Source organism: Balaenoptera musculus, chromosome 6, assembly GCF_009873245.2.
Source record: "Balaenoptera musculus isolate JJ_BM4_2016_0621 chromosome 6, mBalMus1.pri.v3, whole genome shotgun sequence".
Taxonomy (NCBI): domain Eukaryota; kingdom Metazoa; phylum Chordata; class Mammalia; order Artiodactyla; family Balaenopteridae; genus Balaenoptera; species Balaenoptera musculus.
The window spans coordinates 46,275,991-46,294,271 of NC_045790.1; the positions used below are offsets into that span (position 1 = coordinate 46,275,991).

An 18,281-nucleotide genomic window follows, 5' to 3' on the forward strand; every position below is an offset into this window, starting at 1 on the left:
GACCGCCATTTGTAGCATAGAAGCAAAGGGGAAAAAAAAATCACTTTCACGTTTTAAGTCTATAAAAATATTTTGTGTTCTGTCACACACACAAGACATGTAACAGTCAATTCACATGCAAAGGGCAGCTTTTTGTTCACGTCCAGAACCAGGCCTGTGTGTACTAATACTGGTGAATAGAACAAAATGAATATTCTGGAAATGTTTCATTTATGATCACAAAGACTAAGCCAATCTTCCCAATCATCCAACAGATGTTTCCAAGGGCTGAAAATGATCATCTGAAATACAGTATTTCCCTAGATCAATAGCAGTTCTCATAAAGGTTTCACATATGGATGTTTGCACAAAACTATGTAAATTACAAATGTAAACTTAACCACTGGTTTCAAACAGAAATCTAAATATAGCATAATATCACCCAATTTACCCACATCAACACCATTTCTTGCCTTTGGACAGACAATTTCTGCCAACTAGGGAAGCTTAAGGACAGCTAACATCAGAACAGAATGCCTCTCCCCACAATCCCTACTATTTCCAATGCAGGAAAATGGGGCTGAAATTCCAAATCAGTGACATCTAAATATTCATGATCCCCAAATACTCATGTTGTACCACAGTACAATCAATCTGGATATATAAAATTCTAAGATCGGTAATAAAATAAAGAATAAATATAATGAGCAACAAAACTAAAGTAGATTCGTGCACCAGAAAACTTTCCCATTTAGTGGAATTTTCCACCTGGGTCTTTGATATTCTATTAGCTCCATTCAAGAGTAAAGCTAGCAGTCTAAAAATGAGCAATCAAACTGAATAAAGCACACAGTATAATATGCAGAGATTAAGACTCTTTAAGGATTACAAAAATGTAGCCAGGGTGCAGGATAAAAGCAATATCTAAAACTGGGTACATGCAGTTCTCAGGTGATTCAGTGATTCCCGCACCCTCAGGCACAGGGGTACCCCGATCTTTTCCTCCCGTTTTATAGTGATATCAACAAAGAATAAGTAATTACTTTCACCCTTATAAACCAGAGGGAAAAAAAGAAGCTTTTTAAAATTTATAGCACCATATGATTAGACTTTCCTCATGTCTATTACACATGGCTTTCATCTAAGCATGAAATGATTTTCAAGTAATCAATCACTTTAAAAAGAGGAACCCTTAAAACACATTAATGTCTATGTGATGGTATTTTAGAGAGACAAATTCATTCATAAAGGAGAATAAAGGATCAAGCTGCACATCTCAAAAAGTTGAGCACCACGAATTGCTCAGATATAATGTGTGTGTGTGTGTGTGTGTGTGTGTGTGTGTGTGAGAGAGAGAGAGAGAGAGAGAGAGAGAGAGTCGGGGGAGGGGGGGAGAGAGAGGGACAAATCCTCCACATAAGTCACAAAGGGGAAAAACAGGAATATTTTAATAAACTGTACCTGAGTTTCTCCTCACACAAGCGAGAGAGAAACATCCCCAAAGCAAGGCCCATGTGGATTTGCACGGCTTGAGACTCATCAGCACTTGGTTTCCCAGGTAACCTGGCAGTCAGCATGTTCAGGATTTCCTCAACCTTCTCTTTGCAAGAGATAATGAAAACTGGCACAAGGAGAGACAAAGCCGTGGCGGCCGCAGAACGTGCAATGGCACTAGCTGTGTTTTCACCGGAATAGGATTTCTAGGACATGTCAAAGAAAGAAAACAGGGGGTTGGCCTTTTGTTTAAAACATGAAGGACGCACACCTATCACAAAAGCACTATACAACAATGCAAGCTTCTCCTAAATCCACCCTTGCCACCCAAAAAAAAATTTTTTTAAATAAATCCATTTCTGTGTTTACCTACGGGTTACCTTCTTACTCTTAGTAAAACAATTTGCTACTAAGCAATCGGTTGACTAATAATACCCTTTTAAATTTGAAAAAACAAATTGTAAGTGTCTCCTTTTAAAGGGTGTGAATTCCCTCACTATAAAGCCTGAAACAATATCAGTGTTTTCAAAGCCCACATGTGTATATAATGAGAAACCCCAAGTGAAGCTATCCAAGCTTGCAGAAACCACCAAGCCACATTATAAATGTCCAGAAAGCCAGGAGTTTTCTGGGAGAGAAAAGAAAAGGGGTTAGGGTGAGGGCAGTTCAAGTTCAGTTACAGAGGGATAAGTGTAAGTTTGGCACAGGGATCTATTGGCAGATCTCCCAAAATTTTTGGTGGGAACGCTTCCCAGTAGATGGATTATTTCCTACAGGGGGTTAATTCCTTTTAATTAAAAAGGAAGTTGAAATCCTAAAAGCCTCTGGTTACAAAGCAATAACCAGCTATTCAAAATGAAACGGAGAGCTCTATATGCTTCTTTCCTATATGTAATTATGGGAAAAGAAACGAATAACAACGCTAATAAAATGACAGGGCAGCTGAATATGAACAGCTTCAACAAGAGTCCTGTGTTAGAGAGCTCCACCAGACATTATATAATTTATAAATATGTCTCAAGTGGGGAAGAAAGACCGTTTATCATTCCTCAGTATTACCCACTTCAAATTTTCAGACACACCATAAAGGCCGTGTTGTCCCTTGCAGTCAAAACACATTAAAAAGTGTTTTTAATTCTATACTCGTTTGCTCTCCAAGCTTTAGTACTTTAAGGATAAAAAGCAAACATGAACTAAGGGATTCTTTAAGTTAATATAGCACTATTACAATGACGATACTACTCAAAATGACCCAGCTGCTAAGACAAGGGAAATAAAGAAAGTAGCTTTTGAAACAGGGCTTTGAAAAAGTATAATAATGCAAGAATCACAAAGGTAAGAGGCAACCCCGAACTGGCTAGTAAAGACATTATTCTTATTGGATTGCAAGAACTAAGCAGCGCTATTAGAAGTCTAATACAATATCCTGTCCTGCTGAATATCTGAACCAGACAGCTACTGCAAAGACCTCCATATAAGTTAACAAGGTTTTCATCCGTCATTAAAGAAATAAGAAAACTTCTCACAGAAAACAAATCATCGTAAACAAAGTACTTCTTTGAGCAAAATCTACCTTCCAATTTAATTCGACGTTATCTAGTAAGTCATTTTTTGTCCTCAAGTATAGTAAAACAATCTAGTTCCAGACCCTAAGCCCCAGATGGATACATACCAGGTCCTCCTAAGGGCAGGAGGACAGAGGCACACAAAATGTTGTACAAAGAAGACCTAAGGCAATGAAGTTTCAGGCTAAAATCGTGATCTTAGCAACAGTTCAGGACTTGTGCTATAGTTTTATTCAAATCAACTGTAATCCTCTGCCACTCAGCTGATTGTCCCATGATCCCTATAATTCCCTAAGCAATGGATAGTGATAAGGCAGAACCAAAATAATTCCATGCAGATACAGAAATAAAGCATGCACTACAGCCAATAAAGGGAAAATGAAACCTAAACCAACAAAGTGTGTTTTCAATTTGCTTCAGATCTTAGCATATAAGCATGAAGAAAGAGAATGATTAAGTAACAGGTGCTTTTTTATGATCAACAATATTACTTTGTATTTATAGAGCATTTCACATTTTCAAAACATTTTCCTATAGATTATATAATTTGATCCTCACAATCTTCTATAAAGTTAGCAAAGCATTCATTTTTACCTTCATTTTACAGGAAGGGAAAATAAGATGATAGGTTAAGTGTCAGGTCAACAGTCACAAAACTAATAAGAGGTGAAGCTGGGGCTACAATCACTGTAGCTAATATTGCTCAATCATCTCATTTTATAAACAAGGACACAATGGTCCAGACAGATTAACTGAACTTCCCCTGGTCACATACTCTGCAATGAAAAAAACTAAGACCAGAAACTCACGGTCCTCCATCTTCAGCCAACGTTTATTTTACTACAACTGTAGCGCTTGACTCTGGTTACACATCAGAATAACTTAGAAAGCTTCCAAAACGCTGATACCCAGGACCCATTCCCAAGCAATTACATCAGAGGTGAGGCCTATACATCAGTATTTCTTTTTTCAATATGTATATATATATATACATATTTAAAGTTTCCCAGGTGACTCTAATGTACAGCCAAGGCTGAGACTTATATCTAATGTATAGCTAAGGCTAAGACTTACACTATATCATGGATTTCGCATGAACAATTGATATAAGAATCAACTCTTGAGTTTTCTAATCATTTTTTATTTCTCGAACTTACATAATAAAACCAGGAGAAAAGTTGTCCTCTGGGTTGGTAATGGCTATCGACAATGACCAGAAGAGTATCAAACACCATGGAAACCCACGCTTTCATTGAAAGGAAATTAGGTTGAACCTGCAGATGAAGGGAAACATGAAATGATAATGGGAAAAAAGAAAAAACCTAAACTTTATTTCTAGAACCAGGGTACACCCTCCTTCTGTATGAAAGAATGAAGTGCTGTTATTAAAAACTAAACTTCACCGGCCAGGACTGCATGAAGTAGATAGGTATTTAACAAATACACATCCTCACCTGTGCCCCAACGTGAATAAGACTTACCTTTCATACAAGACTTAGCAGAGGTGAGAGGATGAGGGCTGCAAAACAGAACAGATCTGGGAGCTCCTTAGAGCTCTCCCGTGTTCAGTGAGGGTAACACGGTGGTTAAAGGGAGAGATGTGCAGAGAAACCAACTTAAACTTTCTCATTTCTGACTTGTCATTTCAATGAAGCAGCTGACAAGATGTTTTTACCATCTCTAGCATTTCTGCTTACTATCACTATACTTATCACTCAAGAATCGTCACATTTGCCTAGGCAAGTAAGCAAGAAAACATAAATGATCTTCAGTTTGGAAAAGAAGAGGAAAGAGAATGCAAAAAACAAAACAACGACAACAACAAAACCCAGCTCAGTAAAAAGAGAACTTGGTTTTAAAAAATCATTCATGAGGGACTTCCCCGGTGGTCCAGCGGTAAAGGATCCGCCTTCCAATGCAGGGGACACGGGTTCGATCCCTGGTCGGGGAACTAAGATCCCACATGCAGCGGGGCAACTAAGCCTGCGTGCGTGACAACTACTGAGTTCGTGCACCTCAACGAGAGGGCCCACGTGCCGCAAACTACAGAGCCTACATGCTCTGGAGCCCACGCGACACAACTAGAGAGAGAAAAAACCCGCACGCCGCAATGAAGAGCCCATGCACCACAACTAAGACCTGACACGGCCAAAAAAATAAAGAAAATTTTTTTAAAAAATCATTCATGGCCATGGATGTCAAAGAACATTCATTAACTCACATGGTAACACAAAAGTGGTGCAAACTATAAAGGTCGATGAGGTGTTAAGAAACCTTGGAATTAATTCCTTGAATCAGACAAGACCTTCTTCTTAAGATCTTTAGTTGTTGGTCAAATGCAGGTTTGAATGAAGTTTGAAAACTTCAACTTTAATCAAATAATGACATCTTGAGTTTATATTGAGCAACAGCCAAAGGCAAGGTTATCAAGAATAAAAGCAAAGCCCCATCTTTGGCTTGTGAGGCTTCTCAATGTTTTGTGTACTATGTGCCACAGCACAGGACAAAGGTTGTGGGAATAAAGAATAGAAGGACCTGGAGCTCAAACTCTGAGTTAGACCTCCAGTTATTACTGGGGCAAATGACCTGTACAACTGGTAGTCTGACATAAATAACACCAAAACGAAGGGATGCTAGGAAGGCATGTTTACTTTTTAGGTTGTAGGTCTACCTAGCATGTTGCCTCTGCTAAAGTATTCCACGGCTCTTTCAAAGATATGAAACGTTTCCACTCTAAAAAATTTTCATCTTTCTCATTATTAAAATAAGATTCTGGGCTTAAAGGTAAATTTTCATATGGTAACTAACTACATTTTTATCCTTCATGCAATAACTCCTTGGCCTCCTTCCCTTCCCCACATGTAATACACATTTGTAGCTTTTACCACACAGCATTATTCTCTTGTTTATTGGTAATAGCACCCTTTGGGGAATTCCCTCCTCCACGATTTAAAGCTTGGTTAAATGCTCAATCAAGCTACTCATCCTACCCTGCTGAAGGTGTAGGCATGGGACCCACGGGATTCCGAATCTTAAGTGAGTGATGCAAAGACAGTAAATGACTATAGCCGATCCATCCCAGTAGGGGTGGTCTTCTGAGATGGTTCATCAGTACCTCTGCGTGGACTCCCCAGCTTGCCTCCTGTTCTTCTCCCAACTCAGTTTTTAAGCTTTGCCTTCAATTCCATGGGATTCCAGATTCCTTATTCTTCTAGTTCCTTTTTAATTTAAATTAGAGTTGGCTTCTTGCCCAAAAAGAACCCACCAAAAAAGAACCAAAAAGCCCTACCATGAAAAGAGAATACAAATGGTCCATCGGGCACTCTGTGGGGACAGAGATAGGCCGAATAGCATTGAATAAAGCCCAGTTTTTTGCAGCAAGAAGTGAAGAAGTATATACTGATGCTGATGATAATAGTTACTATTACTGACTATTTACCAGCCACTGTGCCTTACATATATTACTTCATTTAATCCTAACAATAATCCTATCTGGTAAGTATTGTTATCCCCATTTTACAGATGGGGAAATAGGCTCTGAAAGGTGAGGTTACCAACAATAAGCCACAGAGCTAGTAAATGCAAGTATTAGGATTTAAATCTAGGACTCTCCTACTCCAAAGCCTGTGTTTTTTAACCACTTGACTAGATTGTCTCCAGATAATGATAGCTACCAGAAAACGGGGCTTAAAAGAAGAATAAATCCATGCCTTTTTATTTTGACAGATATGAATTATCTGAAAAAGTACATTGGAAATCAACATTGGCCAGCTTGCCACATGTTTAATTAAGAAATAAATGCCTTGCAAAAAATGAATAGGCACTTTGTCACTGACATCTACAATTAAAATGCAAAGTGCAATTTTTTTCAGTCAGTAAACACTGCTTATTTATCATTTTTTTGACATCACTGTTCACTTTCAGTAAGCCTAGTTAACCTCCTAAGATTGGTTACCATGATGTAATCACAAAAAGACAAGCCCTGTTGCATAAAATTGGTACCTTCAAATGGAAATGACCACTTAACTGTGATGGAGAAAGCAAAACAGAAAAGCAGCGAAGAAAAGTGTTTTAGAGGACACTAAGGCTTACGGTATAAAGATGCATAGGGTAGCACAGCCAATGACTGTAACCTCCTAAATTCAGGGCCAGGCTTTAGCAGAAGTCTCACTTTTCACACGTTACACAACCAAAGGCCAACTGGTTCTAATCACCCGTAACTCACCTCCAGGACCCCCTCAGAGTCTGAGGAGAGGCTGGCTTCATGTTTGGAAACGACGACAGCAAGGCTGCTTAAGGCTAACAGCGCGTTGCCTTTGACCACTGGGCTGTCTCTGTTTAAAAAGAAAAAAATTCCAAGAGAGGATTTGGGGGCATTAACCAGGAGAAGAGAAGGTGCTATTATAGGGAGGGCAGATGAGGTCAAAAAGCACTTCCATCCCTTCACAGAGCCTTGTAAACACAGGTCTGTTGGTTCCCTGATGCCAGCAGCTTCTTTCCTCCTTCTGACACTAGTGCTGATTTTTAAGTCTTCTTATAAATGTATGGTCATTATGCTTTGGGTAACTTAAAAAAATCCAATAAGATCATACATCTAAGCTTCTTCTTCCTAAAATTTTTATTTCATCATTAGACCTTACATTTCTTCTTCTTCGGTGTCATCTTTGGCCAATATAAAAATGTATTGATTTGTTTTGGAAACACAGCAAAGGACAGTTGTGTGAATAAGCCCAGCAGAATGGAACTGGCCCCTGGCTTTTCTAAAGCACTGGTGTGTGGAATCAGCTTCTAGTGAACCACTTCAGACGGCACACTTTAACAGCAACTCGACACGCTGGCGGCTTTCTTCCGTCATTATCATTTTCCCCTTCTTTCTCTTAATATGCCAAAGCCAGCAACCTTGAAGTCTGTCTGTAACATAATTCAGAAACCCTAGATAAGATGCAAAAAAGGCTTGTTTTTAGACTATTTGGATAGAGAGTTGTCTTTTTATATCACTCAAATGGTAGTTTTCTAATATTGGCAATAAAATCTTAAGTTTGACTTACGAATTCGGTATCAAGAAAAGTGAATCTTTTAAATACACTTACCACTGGAAAATGTACATTTAGTATTATTCCATAATTCCAAAGTGAGCCTATAGAATAAAATCCGCAGTGGGACACTGACGAGATGCTCTTGGCTTGCTGACTTCATCGTAACAGAACTCAGGCAACACAGCACCCTTACCATCGGAGAGTTCAGTTCTCAGGGAGTTCTACGATTGTGGGTTCCCATAAATGCAGAGAATGCTCCCTCATACCTGGACTTGAGACCTGAACTTTAATCAGTGTGTACATCCAAGAACTACTCCCTTGCTTACCCTGGTGCAGAAATAGAACAGATGGACGGGATGAGGAAGATTTCCAGCCCTGCTCCCCATGCAAGCCTAGTGTCTCCGGCCCTAGGCCACAGTCATGACTGAACATGTGAGTTAGTGAGTAGCAAAAGGTTAGTATACACCTGTGTTCCTGCATTTTTGTTTCCATTTGGTAAGAATGGAACTCAGGACTTGCCATTATCAGGTTCTATCAATCCATACATTCCTTCCTTCCTTCTCTCTCCTACTCTGGGGTGATTAAGCTCAGGGAAGGCCTGCTCTGCACTCTTGATCATTTTGTTCATCTCTTCTTCGTTCATTCCTCCATGAGGCCTGTCATACATTGATAAGACAACAACATTTACACTGAGGGATGGGGCAGGGTGAGAAAACAGAAAGGAAGACTTGAGGTTGAAGCAGTTTTGCAGTGAGGATTACTGGGAATTCCTATAGCTAACAATAAAACACCAGGAAGCAAGGCAAGATGTGGGCATGCCCAGGTGCCCTAGCCAGAAAATCATTTAACAAAATCAAAATTAAATCCTTTATTTTAATATTCTCCCTTTCCTTTAACTGAGAATACCTTGAAGCCTGTTCTGCTACAAAGTGGTCATGAATCCCTGAAGTAAGATTAAAAAAAGTTTTAAATTCTCAGTGAATGTATCACCCTGGAGAAATTCTTAGATGGTCAACAGAAATTGGGTATCAAAATCTTTTAAAACAAAATTATTAGTCAAGATGACATAAAAAGTGTCTTTTTAACCCTGAAATTCTGAAAGAGAATTTAGCTTCAGTTTTAAAACAGTGCCCCAAATCACTGTATTTCAAAAGTTTCTCTGGTCTTGACATTCCTGAGCATGTATTGTTCTTGTAAAATGGGGTAAAATGTATTTAAAGTCACTGGTAATTAGATCTTTGGATGCAGACTAAATGCACATTTGGACATTAATCTTTGAATAGGAAAAACTAGTCCACAGTCACAATGCACGCTTAGGCCAAGTTACACATTTCATAAAGGTATGGTGACTAGCTCTCTCTTTTTTTTTTTAACATCTTTATTGGAGTATAATTGCTTTACAATGGTGTGCTAGTTTCTGCTTTATAACAAAGTGAATCAGCTATACATATACGTGTATCCCCATAGCTCCTCCCTCTTGCGTCTCCCTCCCACCAGTGACTAGCTCTTGAACATCTTTTCATTCCCCACATGCCTTGCAGTGAGTTATGGAGAGAAGACACTCCATACATACACAGTGAGACAAATTCAAGGAGGAGCTGGCCAGGTGAAACTCTAGAATAGGTTCAGCAAAAACTCTTCACCTTGTTGATCACATAACTATCCCCTACCAGTCAAGTAGCAGTGACTAATTTGCATAATAACATGTCAGCATCAGTGCAGTATTTATCTAGGCAACACCACTGACATTTTAATTAAACTGTCCTTTGAAACAAACAGATGCCATTAACCTAATTAAAAAGCTCAAGGAAGGATGAGCTACAATGATGCTTTCTTAAGGACAAAGTATTACATTACATATTAGTAAAGTGACCCAATCCTTCGGGGATTTTTATCTTCAGGTTCAAATCTATTTAATTATTAACAATGAAAATAAATTTACATCAATAATCAGGTTTTGTCTGTGTTCTGATTCTTAGTCCTATCCCTGATGCTTTTAAAAATGCTCTCAAATGAGCAAATCAGTCTAATCCTGTGACTAGTGTTTTACTTCCTACATTTAATTTATGCCTCAGAACAAAATAAGCCCTACATTGGCCCAAAGTAGCCAGTGGCAGCCATGGTCCAAGGAATAGAAGGCTAAGCTGGCAGGAGATGGTGATGCGGTCCTCACATGATTGGAGGAAGTCAGTGGGAAAAAGTAAAGAGAAGGCAGCAGAATGATTTTTTCTTCCGCTCTATCATTAATCTCTCAGCCTCTGGACCTTAACTATCTCCTGCTCACTTGCTGTCATGCCTAGTATTGTCAGGATTGCTTTAATAAGATAAGGTCTATAAAATACTTGGAAATATTTGATGAAAAGGTAACACCATGAGAACATAAATTATTTTTACTCCATACCACTGAGAATGTGAACACACTCTTTTTAGGTATTAGTCATGAAATGATGCTTTGCAAATCTAAGATTGAAGTCTCGGTGAACTAAAATTTTAGAATGGAATCTGCCAAAACGACTGGAGAGGCAAAATCACAGTTTGTTTTAATAGAAAGCTACTAGTTTCTTCAGCATTTGAGCTTTTGTTGCAAATGTCAGAGCACTGTTTTTAACAGGAACTAAGTAGACTACATAATAGAACAAACTATGAAAGGTAAAGGTCAAAGGCAGCCCCCCATCCCAGCACCTCCTCCCCTCCAATAAGCAGCTGAGTGCTCTCCCACTGTATCTGCAATTCACCAAACTAGATAAACAGACACAAATGAGTCCCTATCAAAGCCTCTCTGTACTTTAGTTTTCATTTTGTCAACAGATATTTCCCATTGCCTCCCACGGAATTGAGTGTAGGGGAGGATTACCACTACATTCAGAAGACACGAGGCTGAGTAGTGATCAGGTATTGAGATCAGGTTTTAGAGCGAAGTACCTGCTTAAGAAATTGCTGGTGGAAAGCGAACTCTAAGGTAGGTGGTGTTTTTTGGTTTTTGTTTTTTAGGCAAAATCTATGTAGCTACAGAAGGTTCTAGGACATGAGACAAATAAACTGTAGTTAAATATTTCTAGATAATATAGACTTTCAATACATATGAAATTCTCTGGGTCAAAGGTATATCTATATTATTTGGTGAATAAGAAGAAAGGAAGTCAAACAGCAGCAAGCTAAGGCTAATAGTGAAAAGGAGAAGTGTATGTAACTGACATGTAACTTACTACCAGGAACAATTAGGCAGCTTGCTAACAAAGGGACCGGAAGAGACTGTTCAAGCAAGTTCACTAAGGTATAATTTTCTTAGTAAGAGTTGGCTTAAGATAAATAAAAAACCTCAAGGTAGCAACACTCAAGTTATTTTTGTTAAAACAACCATAAGGATATGATGGAAATTGCTTTTTTACTGGGTCTTCACATTAGTTTTTAGTATTAAAAAATTCAATATTTAGCTACCCTGGGCCCAATAACACCAGGAGAAAAAAAGGAGGTACTACCTTAAATTATTTACCGGTTCACAGTTGAGATTTAATCATCTGTTTGTAAAATAGACATAATTCACACTAGCAAAGATTTTTTTTCCCCTGTACTAAATCACAATCCTTTAAATCTAAGCCAAAGCACAGGGCATTTTGTTAGGTGTACAGCATGGGCACAACTCTGATGTAAAGTTATGTGCCTATACTGGTTCCTCCATATTTTCACAGAAAGACATGTAGTAAGAATTAACTGAATAAGAGAAAGGATAACAACTGATTTTTTAAAAAATAACTGAAAAGTCCTTTAAATCCTTAAAGTAATGAAATGCCAGAAAAGGAGAAATTGTTCGTACCTGTGAGGAAAAAAACTATTTATAGAAAATTCCTGGTAAGAGAATAAATGGATCTTACTTTGCAGCTGCTTTGGTGACCTCATCAGTCAACATGTCTCGTACCCTGTGATACAGATGGAAAATAGGTATGAGAGTTTATAGTAGAGCAAGAAACCAATCTTTTTGCTTATTCATCAATTAATAATAACCTCTGGCAATGACTCCAGATCTTAAAACTTCCATGTAGAATTTTAGTGTAAGGTGAAAGAACTGTCATAAGGGCTTCATTTCCAAGACAGTTTCATCTTCCTAGTCCTTAGGTTACTTAGTAGATGCAGGGAAGGAGGTGAATGCAACTAATGTATAGGCAGTGTTTTCACGGTGTCATCTCTTAAACTGAGTGCTGGGTATACAAGTGTCCTTTATATTATTCTCTGTGATGGACTGAATGTTTGTGTCCCACTGCCCCAAATTCACATGTTGAAATCTTAACTCTGAATGTAGGGTATTTGGAGGTGGGGCCTTTGGGAGGTCATGAGGGTGGGGCCCTCATGAATGCAATTAGTGTCCTTATAAGAAGAGAGAAGAGAGACCAGAGAGCTTGCTTTCTCTCTGCTCTCTGCCATGTGAAGCTACGAGGAGAAGGCAGCCATCTGCAAACTTAGGAAGCAGGCCCTCACCAGCACCAGGTCTGCTGTCACCCTGATTAAGGGTTTCCCAGCCTCCATAACTGTAGGAAATAAATTCTGTTGTTTAAGCCATCTGGTCTATGGTATTTTTGTTATAGCAGCCTGAACTGACTAAAACATTCTCTCTTTTCTGCACAAGAGCTCACCAAAACAGCAATTTACTGCTTCCAAATTGTAGATAATAGAATCGTCACTATGTATGTATACAAAATAAAATTTAAAATGTTCGCTATGGTATACGTGAAACTAATATAATGTTAAATGTCAATCATACCTCAATAAAAAAAAAAATGTTGGTTATAAAATTGAACTAAAAGAAAATACTTAGATTTGTGGATTTAAAGGAAGGTATGTTCAATTAAAATATTCACAGTTTTTTTCATATAAGAGTCTTGAGATAAAGTGAAAAACAATCATTGACTGCCAAATTTACATTCTGAAGATGATATCATAAACATGTTCACTATACATTTTGAGTTTCAGAAATTCAAAGTTTTTATAACTATCATAAAAGTTTTGCAAATATAACTGTATTTGCATTTGAAATATAATAAAATCTTAGCTATTCAGCACTCTTTGAGAATGAGTCATTCTTAAGAACCAAGTTTTTCAGATAGCTGCAAACTGCTCCTTAAACTTGTACTTTATAAAACCATTTGACAGTAAATTTCTCTAAAACGTATTGTCCAATCTTGGTCTCCCTAAATGGAGTATAGTGCATTCAGTGTATTCTTTTACTGGTCAACGTGAAATATTGACAGATGATGACTTGCCTGTACTTCTAGGTAGGGCCACACCCTCCGTTAGTTCCCTCCTCTTACCTACTCTCCCTTCTCTCTGCTGCATCACCAATTTTTCCTTCTCCACTTGTATTACTCCCCTTAGCTTGTGAACACACTATAATATCTACCATCTTAAAAGAAGAAGCCCTCCAGCTACTGCCCCATTCCACTGCTTCTCACACATCAGAACTCATTTAGAAGAGTAGCTTATGCTTATGACTCCAGTTTATCTCTTTCCACTCTCTAGACCCTTCTATAATTTGGCTTTTGTTCCTACAAAACAGCTCCTTCATGGTCACCAGTGACTTTCAAGAGGCCAAATCTAATGCTCAGCTCTCAGTCTCCATCTTTTGTAGTCTCAGAGCAGCATTTGACACAATCGGTTGCTCCTTTCTTGAAACACTTTCGTCCTTCAGCTTTTAAGGTGGCTTTTACGATTCCATTCTCTCTTGGTTTTCTTCCTACAACACTAATCTTCCATCTGCTTTACTGGCTCCCTCATCATGTCCCCCATTTCTAAATGTTGAAGTGCTCCAGGGCTCAGTCCTCTGACCTTTTCTCTATCTTTACTCATTCCCCAGATGATCTCATCCAGCATTGTGATTTTAAATGCAGTCGATATGATGATGATTCCCAAATTTATATATCCAGCCCTGACCTTACCCCTGACCTCTAGACTCACAGTCAACAACCTACTTCATATCTCCAAACTGCAGGTCTAATTAGGTATCTCAGGCTTAGCAAGTCTCAAACCTGATTTCTACCCTAGACAGACATGCTTTTCTATAGTTTTCCCCATCTTAGTAAATGGGAACTCCATACTTTTAGTTATTCACAGTCAAAATCTTGGAGTTATCCTTGACTTCCATCTCTCTCTCACATCCTTCATTCCATATGTCACCATGTATATTTGGAAGAGTACTGCTAACAGACCACTCCCCAAATTATCATTTTCAGAAGATGAAATTAAAACTATGTGTAAAGGAAAATAGCAAATAGGAAGCGAAATCCAAATTCTTAATCTCTAATCTTAAATCCAATGTCATAACGTTTTAAACTGCATTGCTATTTTTTAAATGAATCTAGGAAATGTAACTTAGAATAGAATTAGTTAACCGTACATGTGTACATGTGCGCACGCGCACACACACACAGCTTCTGCTTTTCTACATATGCCAATTGTTAGTAAATAAAAAACTGAAACCAAGTAACCTTTGAACAGATTTTTATATTAAAGAAACCTGTGGCTACAGGCAAAGCTATTTAGATTCTGGGCACTTTACTTAGATTTAGGCTGCTGCAACATTAATCTGACAAGGTATTCATCACAACCCATGTAACAATTTAAATTGCTTTTAATGTGCCAGCACTTACACATTTCTAGATAATATAGTGGGAATTCACTGGGGGACATCTGCCAAAGAAATTAAAGCCTTGACATGGTAAAATTGCTCCTAATAATGAAGATGTCTTGCGGAGGGAGGAGCAGGGGAGTGGAAGGGTATTCCTTGACTAAATGGGAAAAACTCAATTTTCATTCAAAAGCATATAAAATAATCAATTATAGGGAAAAAGGGAAAAACAAACCATTTTCACACTGCTTTAGAAAACAATAAAAATATTTTAAAACCATGAATAAAGCGCTCCTTCTTTGATCTGGGGAGGAAATAGAAAATACACCTATCACATCTTCAGCCCTTTGCCCTTCAGGCTCATATAGAGGTTAAAATTCCAACATTAAAGCCTTTAAAGTGGTCACCTTCTCCCTCACAGTTCATTTCCCATAACAAATAATGAGCACAGAAAGCCATCCCCTTACCAGAGCCAGGCTGTGCTTTTTTTGTATTGCACCTCCTCAGGTCCTTCTTTTCCATGTTTTAACTGCAACTCCAGCTCTCCTATCCTCCCCTGCAACAAGCACAGACAGCATCAATCAGCATGCAAACTCTATGGCCAAAATTATCTTAAAATTTCTTTGGAAAACACTTAGGTAACAATCCTTTCCCAATTGGCCTTAGGTGTTTCTGATAAGATATCAGATTTTGACAGAGGATATGTGAGGAGAGAGAATTATATCACTGCTCAGGGATTCCCACATCCACCAAATAAGTATATCCTGGAGAAGTTGTAATGTTTGGCAAATTTAGTGCAGAGCACTTCATTTGGGGATATCTATTAAAAGCAGATTTGAAGTCCATAGGTCCTAATCAACAAATCCCCTATATCGTAAAAATCTGCCTGTGTCAGCAGCTGACAATTTCAACTGACATGATACTAATATTGGGGTCTGGGTACCAGTATTCTAACAGAATGGTAGAAATGAGTAGGAAGTATATAACACTTAAGATTTAGGTAATGTATAACAAAAGTTATTCTCAAACAGATGCACATTACATTTCTATTTCTTGACTAAACTTATAGATATAATTCTCAACCTGTACCATGCAATAAAAATATAGCTAATATTATCATCCCTTTAAGGGCAAAGCCTTCAAATATATATTATCTGTTCTATTTTTTTACACTGAGGATTATTTTGACCAGATGCTTTCCCCTCTACTCCATCACCAATTACATTATTTAAATGTAATTAAAATTCTGGTTTATTGATATACCCTGAACTGAACAAGAACTCAAATTGCACATTGCATCACTGAGTAATACCAAACCATTTTCAGAAGTGGTCGTGCGGCTCACATTCTCACTAGCGGTAAATAAGAGTTCTGGTTGCTTCACATCCTCACCAGCATTTGAAATTACCAGGCTTTTAAATTTTTACCATTTTGGGAGGTGTAAAATGGGGCCCATTATGGTTTTAATTTTCATTTTACTGTTTACTGAGACTGAGCATCTTTCCAGATGTTTAATGACTATTTGGGTTTCCTATTCTGTCCATTTTTCTATTGGTTGCCTTTTTCTTATTGATTTTAGAGTTCTAAGGTGTGCTCTACAGAAGAAAAATTAATCTCTCTATATATTCTAGAGAGGGAAGCAATATATCTTTAGGTTAAGGATGTGGGCTCTGGAATCAGGATGTCCTGACCTAATGCCATTTCCACTTACTTGCTGTGTAAGTTTAGGCAAGTTACTTCACCTCTCTAAGCTTCAATTTCCATTTGTAAAATATAGCAAACACCTAACTCATAGGTATTAGAGCATCACATAAAATAATGTGGAAAAGTGTCTATTTTGTGCAGTGGCTGGTACCAAATAACTGCTACCATTACCAGGTTTGCTGTCAAAAACAAACAAACTCCCCTTATTATCTTCTTATAATCTATTCTCTCACGAATATATCTAAATCCTTCTTGAAATAATTCATATTTTTAATCTGTATACTCTCAAAGAGTAAAAGGTTCCCCAAAATGTAATATCCAGACTATAAAGTTGCATGTCCTTGTATTTCTCTCCTATATTCTCAGTTGCTAGCCTGTAAGCTCATTGAAGACTACAAGGATGGTTTTATCCATCTAAGGAGTCCCTGTATTTTGCACAACCTCCAGCACACAGTGCCCTGGGGCTCACCAGTTCAGGCACTCTGAGATCTGATGGGCATTCTGTTCACATCCTTCATAGTTTCTATTTACTTCAATCATGTTCATCCCCATCTCCGTGTTTTCAATGATAGAATCCCGACCCTTTCATTCTCCCTCTGTCTCTTGGAGCAAGGTATCAGAGGTGATCAAACTGGCAAGATACTGATATTAATATTTAACATTGATAGCAGTCTCCCAAGAGGGTAGGCAAAATAGAAAATCATGTTTATTGCCTTCTCTGTTATGCTTCTTAAATCATACCTCTTTCCTCCTAAAACATTTACTTTCCATAATGCTTTCCCAAAAAAGACAAATAAGAAATTAAAAGGTTAAAAATCTGTTCAGAAATAAGCAAAACACAAAAAGGCCAGTATATGTGCAGCCTCTTGAGAAGGCCTACTCTTCTGATCTCTCCTGTAGCCATAAACCAGTACAACTATTCTACAGTGACTAAGTAAATTTCTCATTTTTTCTTTCTCAGAGTCTCGGTTCTTCTCAATCTCCTCTTCTGAAATGTCTCTAATTCCTTCCACCCAACCCCTGTTAGGCTATTTATTCAGATCTACTTTGCATCCAATTCTTCACCTACTGATAACAGAGATCCAATGGCATTTAACTCAGTTACCTCTGCTTCTGGTTAACAGCTGTGGTTAAGGAGGGGGGTAGGGTGGGGACACTCACTGGGAGAGAAAAGGCTGAAATGAGATTTTTTTTTTAAATAAATTGATTTATCTTTGGCTGTGTTGGGTCTTCGTTGCTGTGCGCGGGCTTTCTCTAGTTGTGGCGAGCAGGGGCTACTCTTTGTTGCAGTGCGTGGGCTTCTCATTGCAGTGGCTTCTCTTGCTGCAGAGCAAGGGCTCTAGGCGTGCAGGCTTCAGTAACTGCGCTCGCAGGCTCTAGAGAGCAGGCTCAGTCGTCGTGGCGCACGGGCTTAGTTGCTCTGCGGCATGCAGGATCTTCCCAGGCCAGGGCTCAAACCATGTCCCCGGCATTGGCGGGCGGATTCTTAACCACTGTGCCACCAGGGAAGTCCTGAACTGAGTTTTTTGGATTGCCTGTAGATTCCAATTATTAATTTATCTATTCCTCTTCGTTTGTAAAAAAAATCTTCAGCCTAGGTAACCACAAGCTTGCTGATTACAGTGAGCAAATTTTACCTAACTCTAAACCTGCACATTAAAGACAAACAAACAAACAACCTTTACAAATGGTCAAAGAGTAATCTACTAGAGGTCACAATTCCTGACTGGTTTTGATTTCAGATTATTGTGCAGCCAGCTGACCAACTCAGGAAACAAGTATCTGCAGTCAACCTGTTTTAACCCCTCTGTCCTGTCTGAGGTCATATTCAGCATCCCTAAGGGCCCTTTAACCAAAGTCTGGAGACCTTAACCTCCTCAGTATCCC

The 18,281-nt window shown here is 38.4% G+C and overlaps 1 protein-coding gene across 2 annotated transcripts in view; it reads right to left on the reverse strand.

Annotated features, from left to right (window-relative positions):
* Positions 1–18,281, reverse strand: part of FOCAD (focadhesin) — a 318,822-nt gene that overhangs the window by 63,566 nt on the left and 236,975 nt on the right. For both annotated transcript variants that reach the window (XM_036855059.1, XM_036855060.1), the window contains exons 23-27: positions 15,158–15,246; positions 11,947–11,991; positions 7,264–7,372; positions 4,196–4,312; positions 1,441–1,679 (exon numbers count right to left, since the gene is read on the reverse strand). In XM_036855059.1, coding sequence (XP_036710954.1) covers positions 1,441–1,679; positions 4,196–4,312; positions 7,264–7,372; positions 11,947–11,991; positions 15,158–15,246 — 599 coding nt within the window. The remainder of the gene's footprint in view (positions 1–1,440; positions 1,680–4,195; positions 4,313–7,263; positions 7,373–11,946; positions 11,992–15,157; positions 15,247–18,281) is intronic.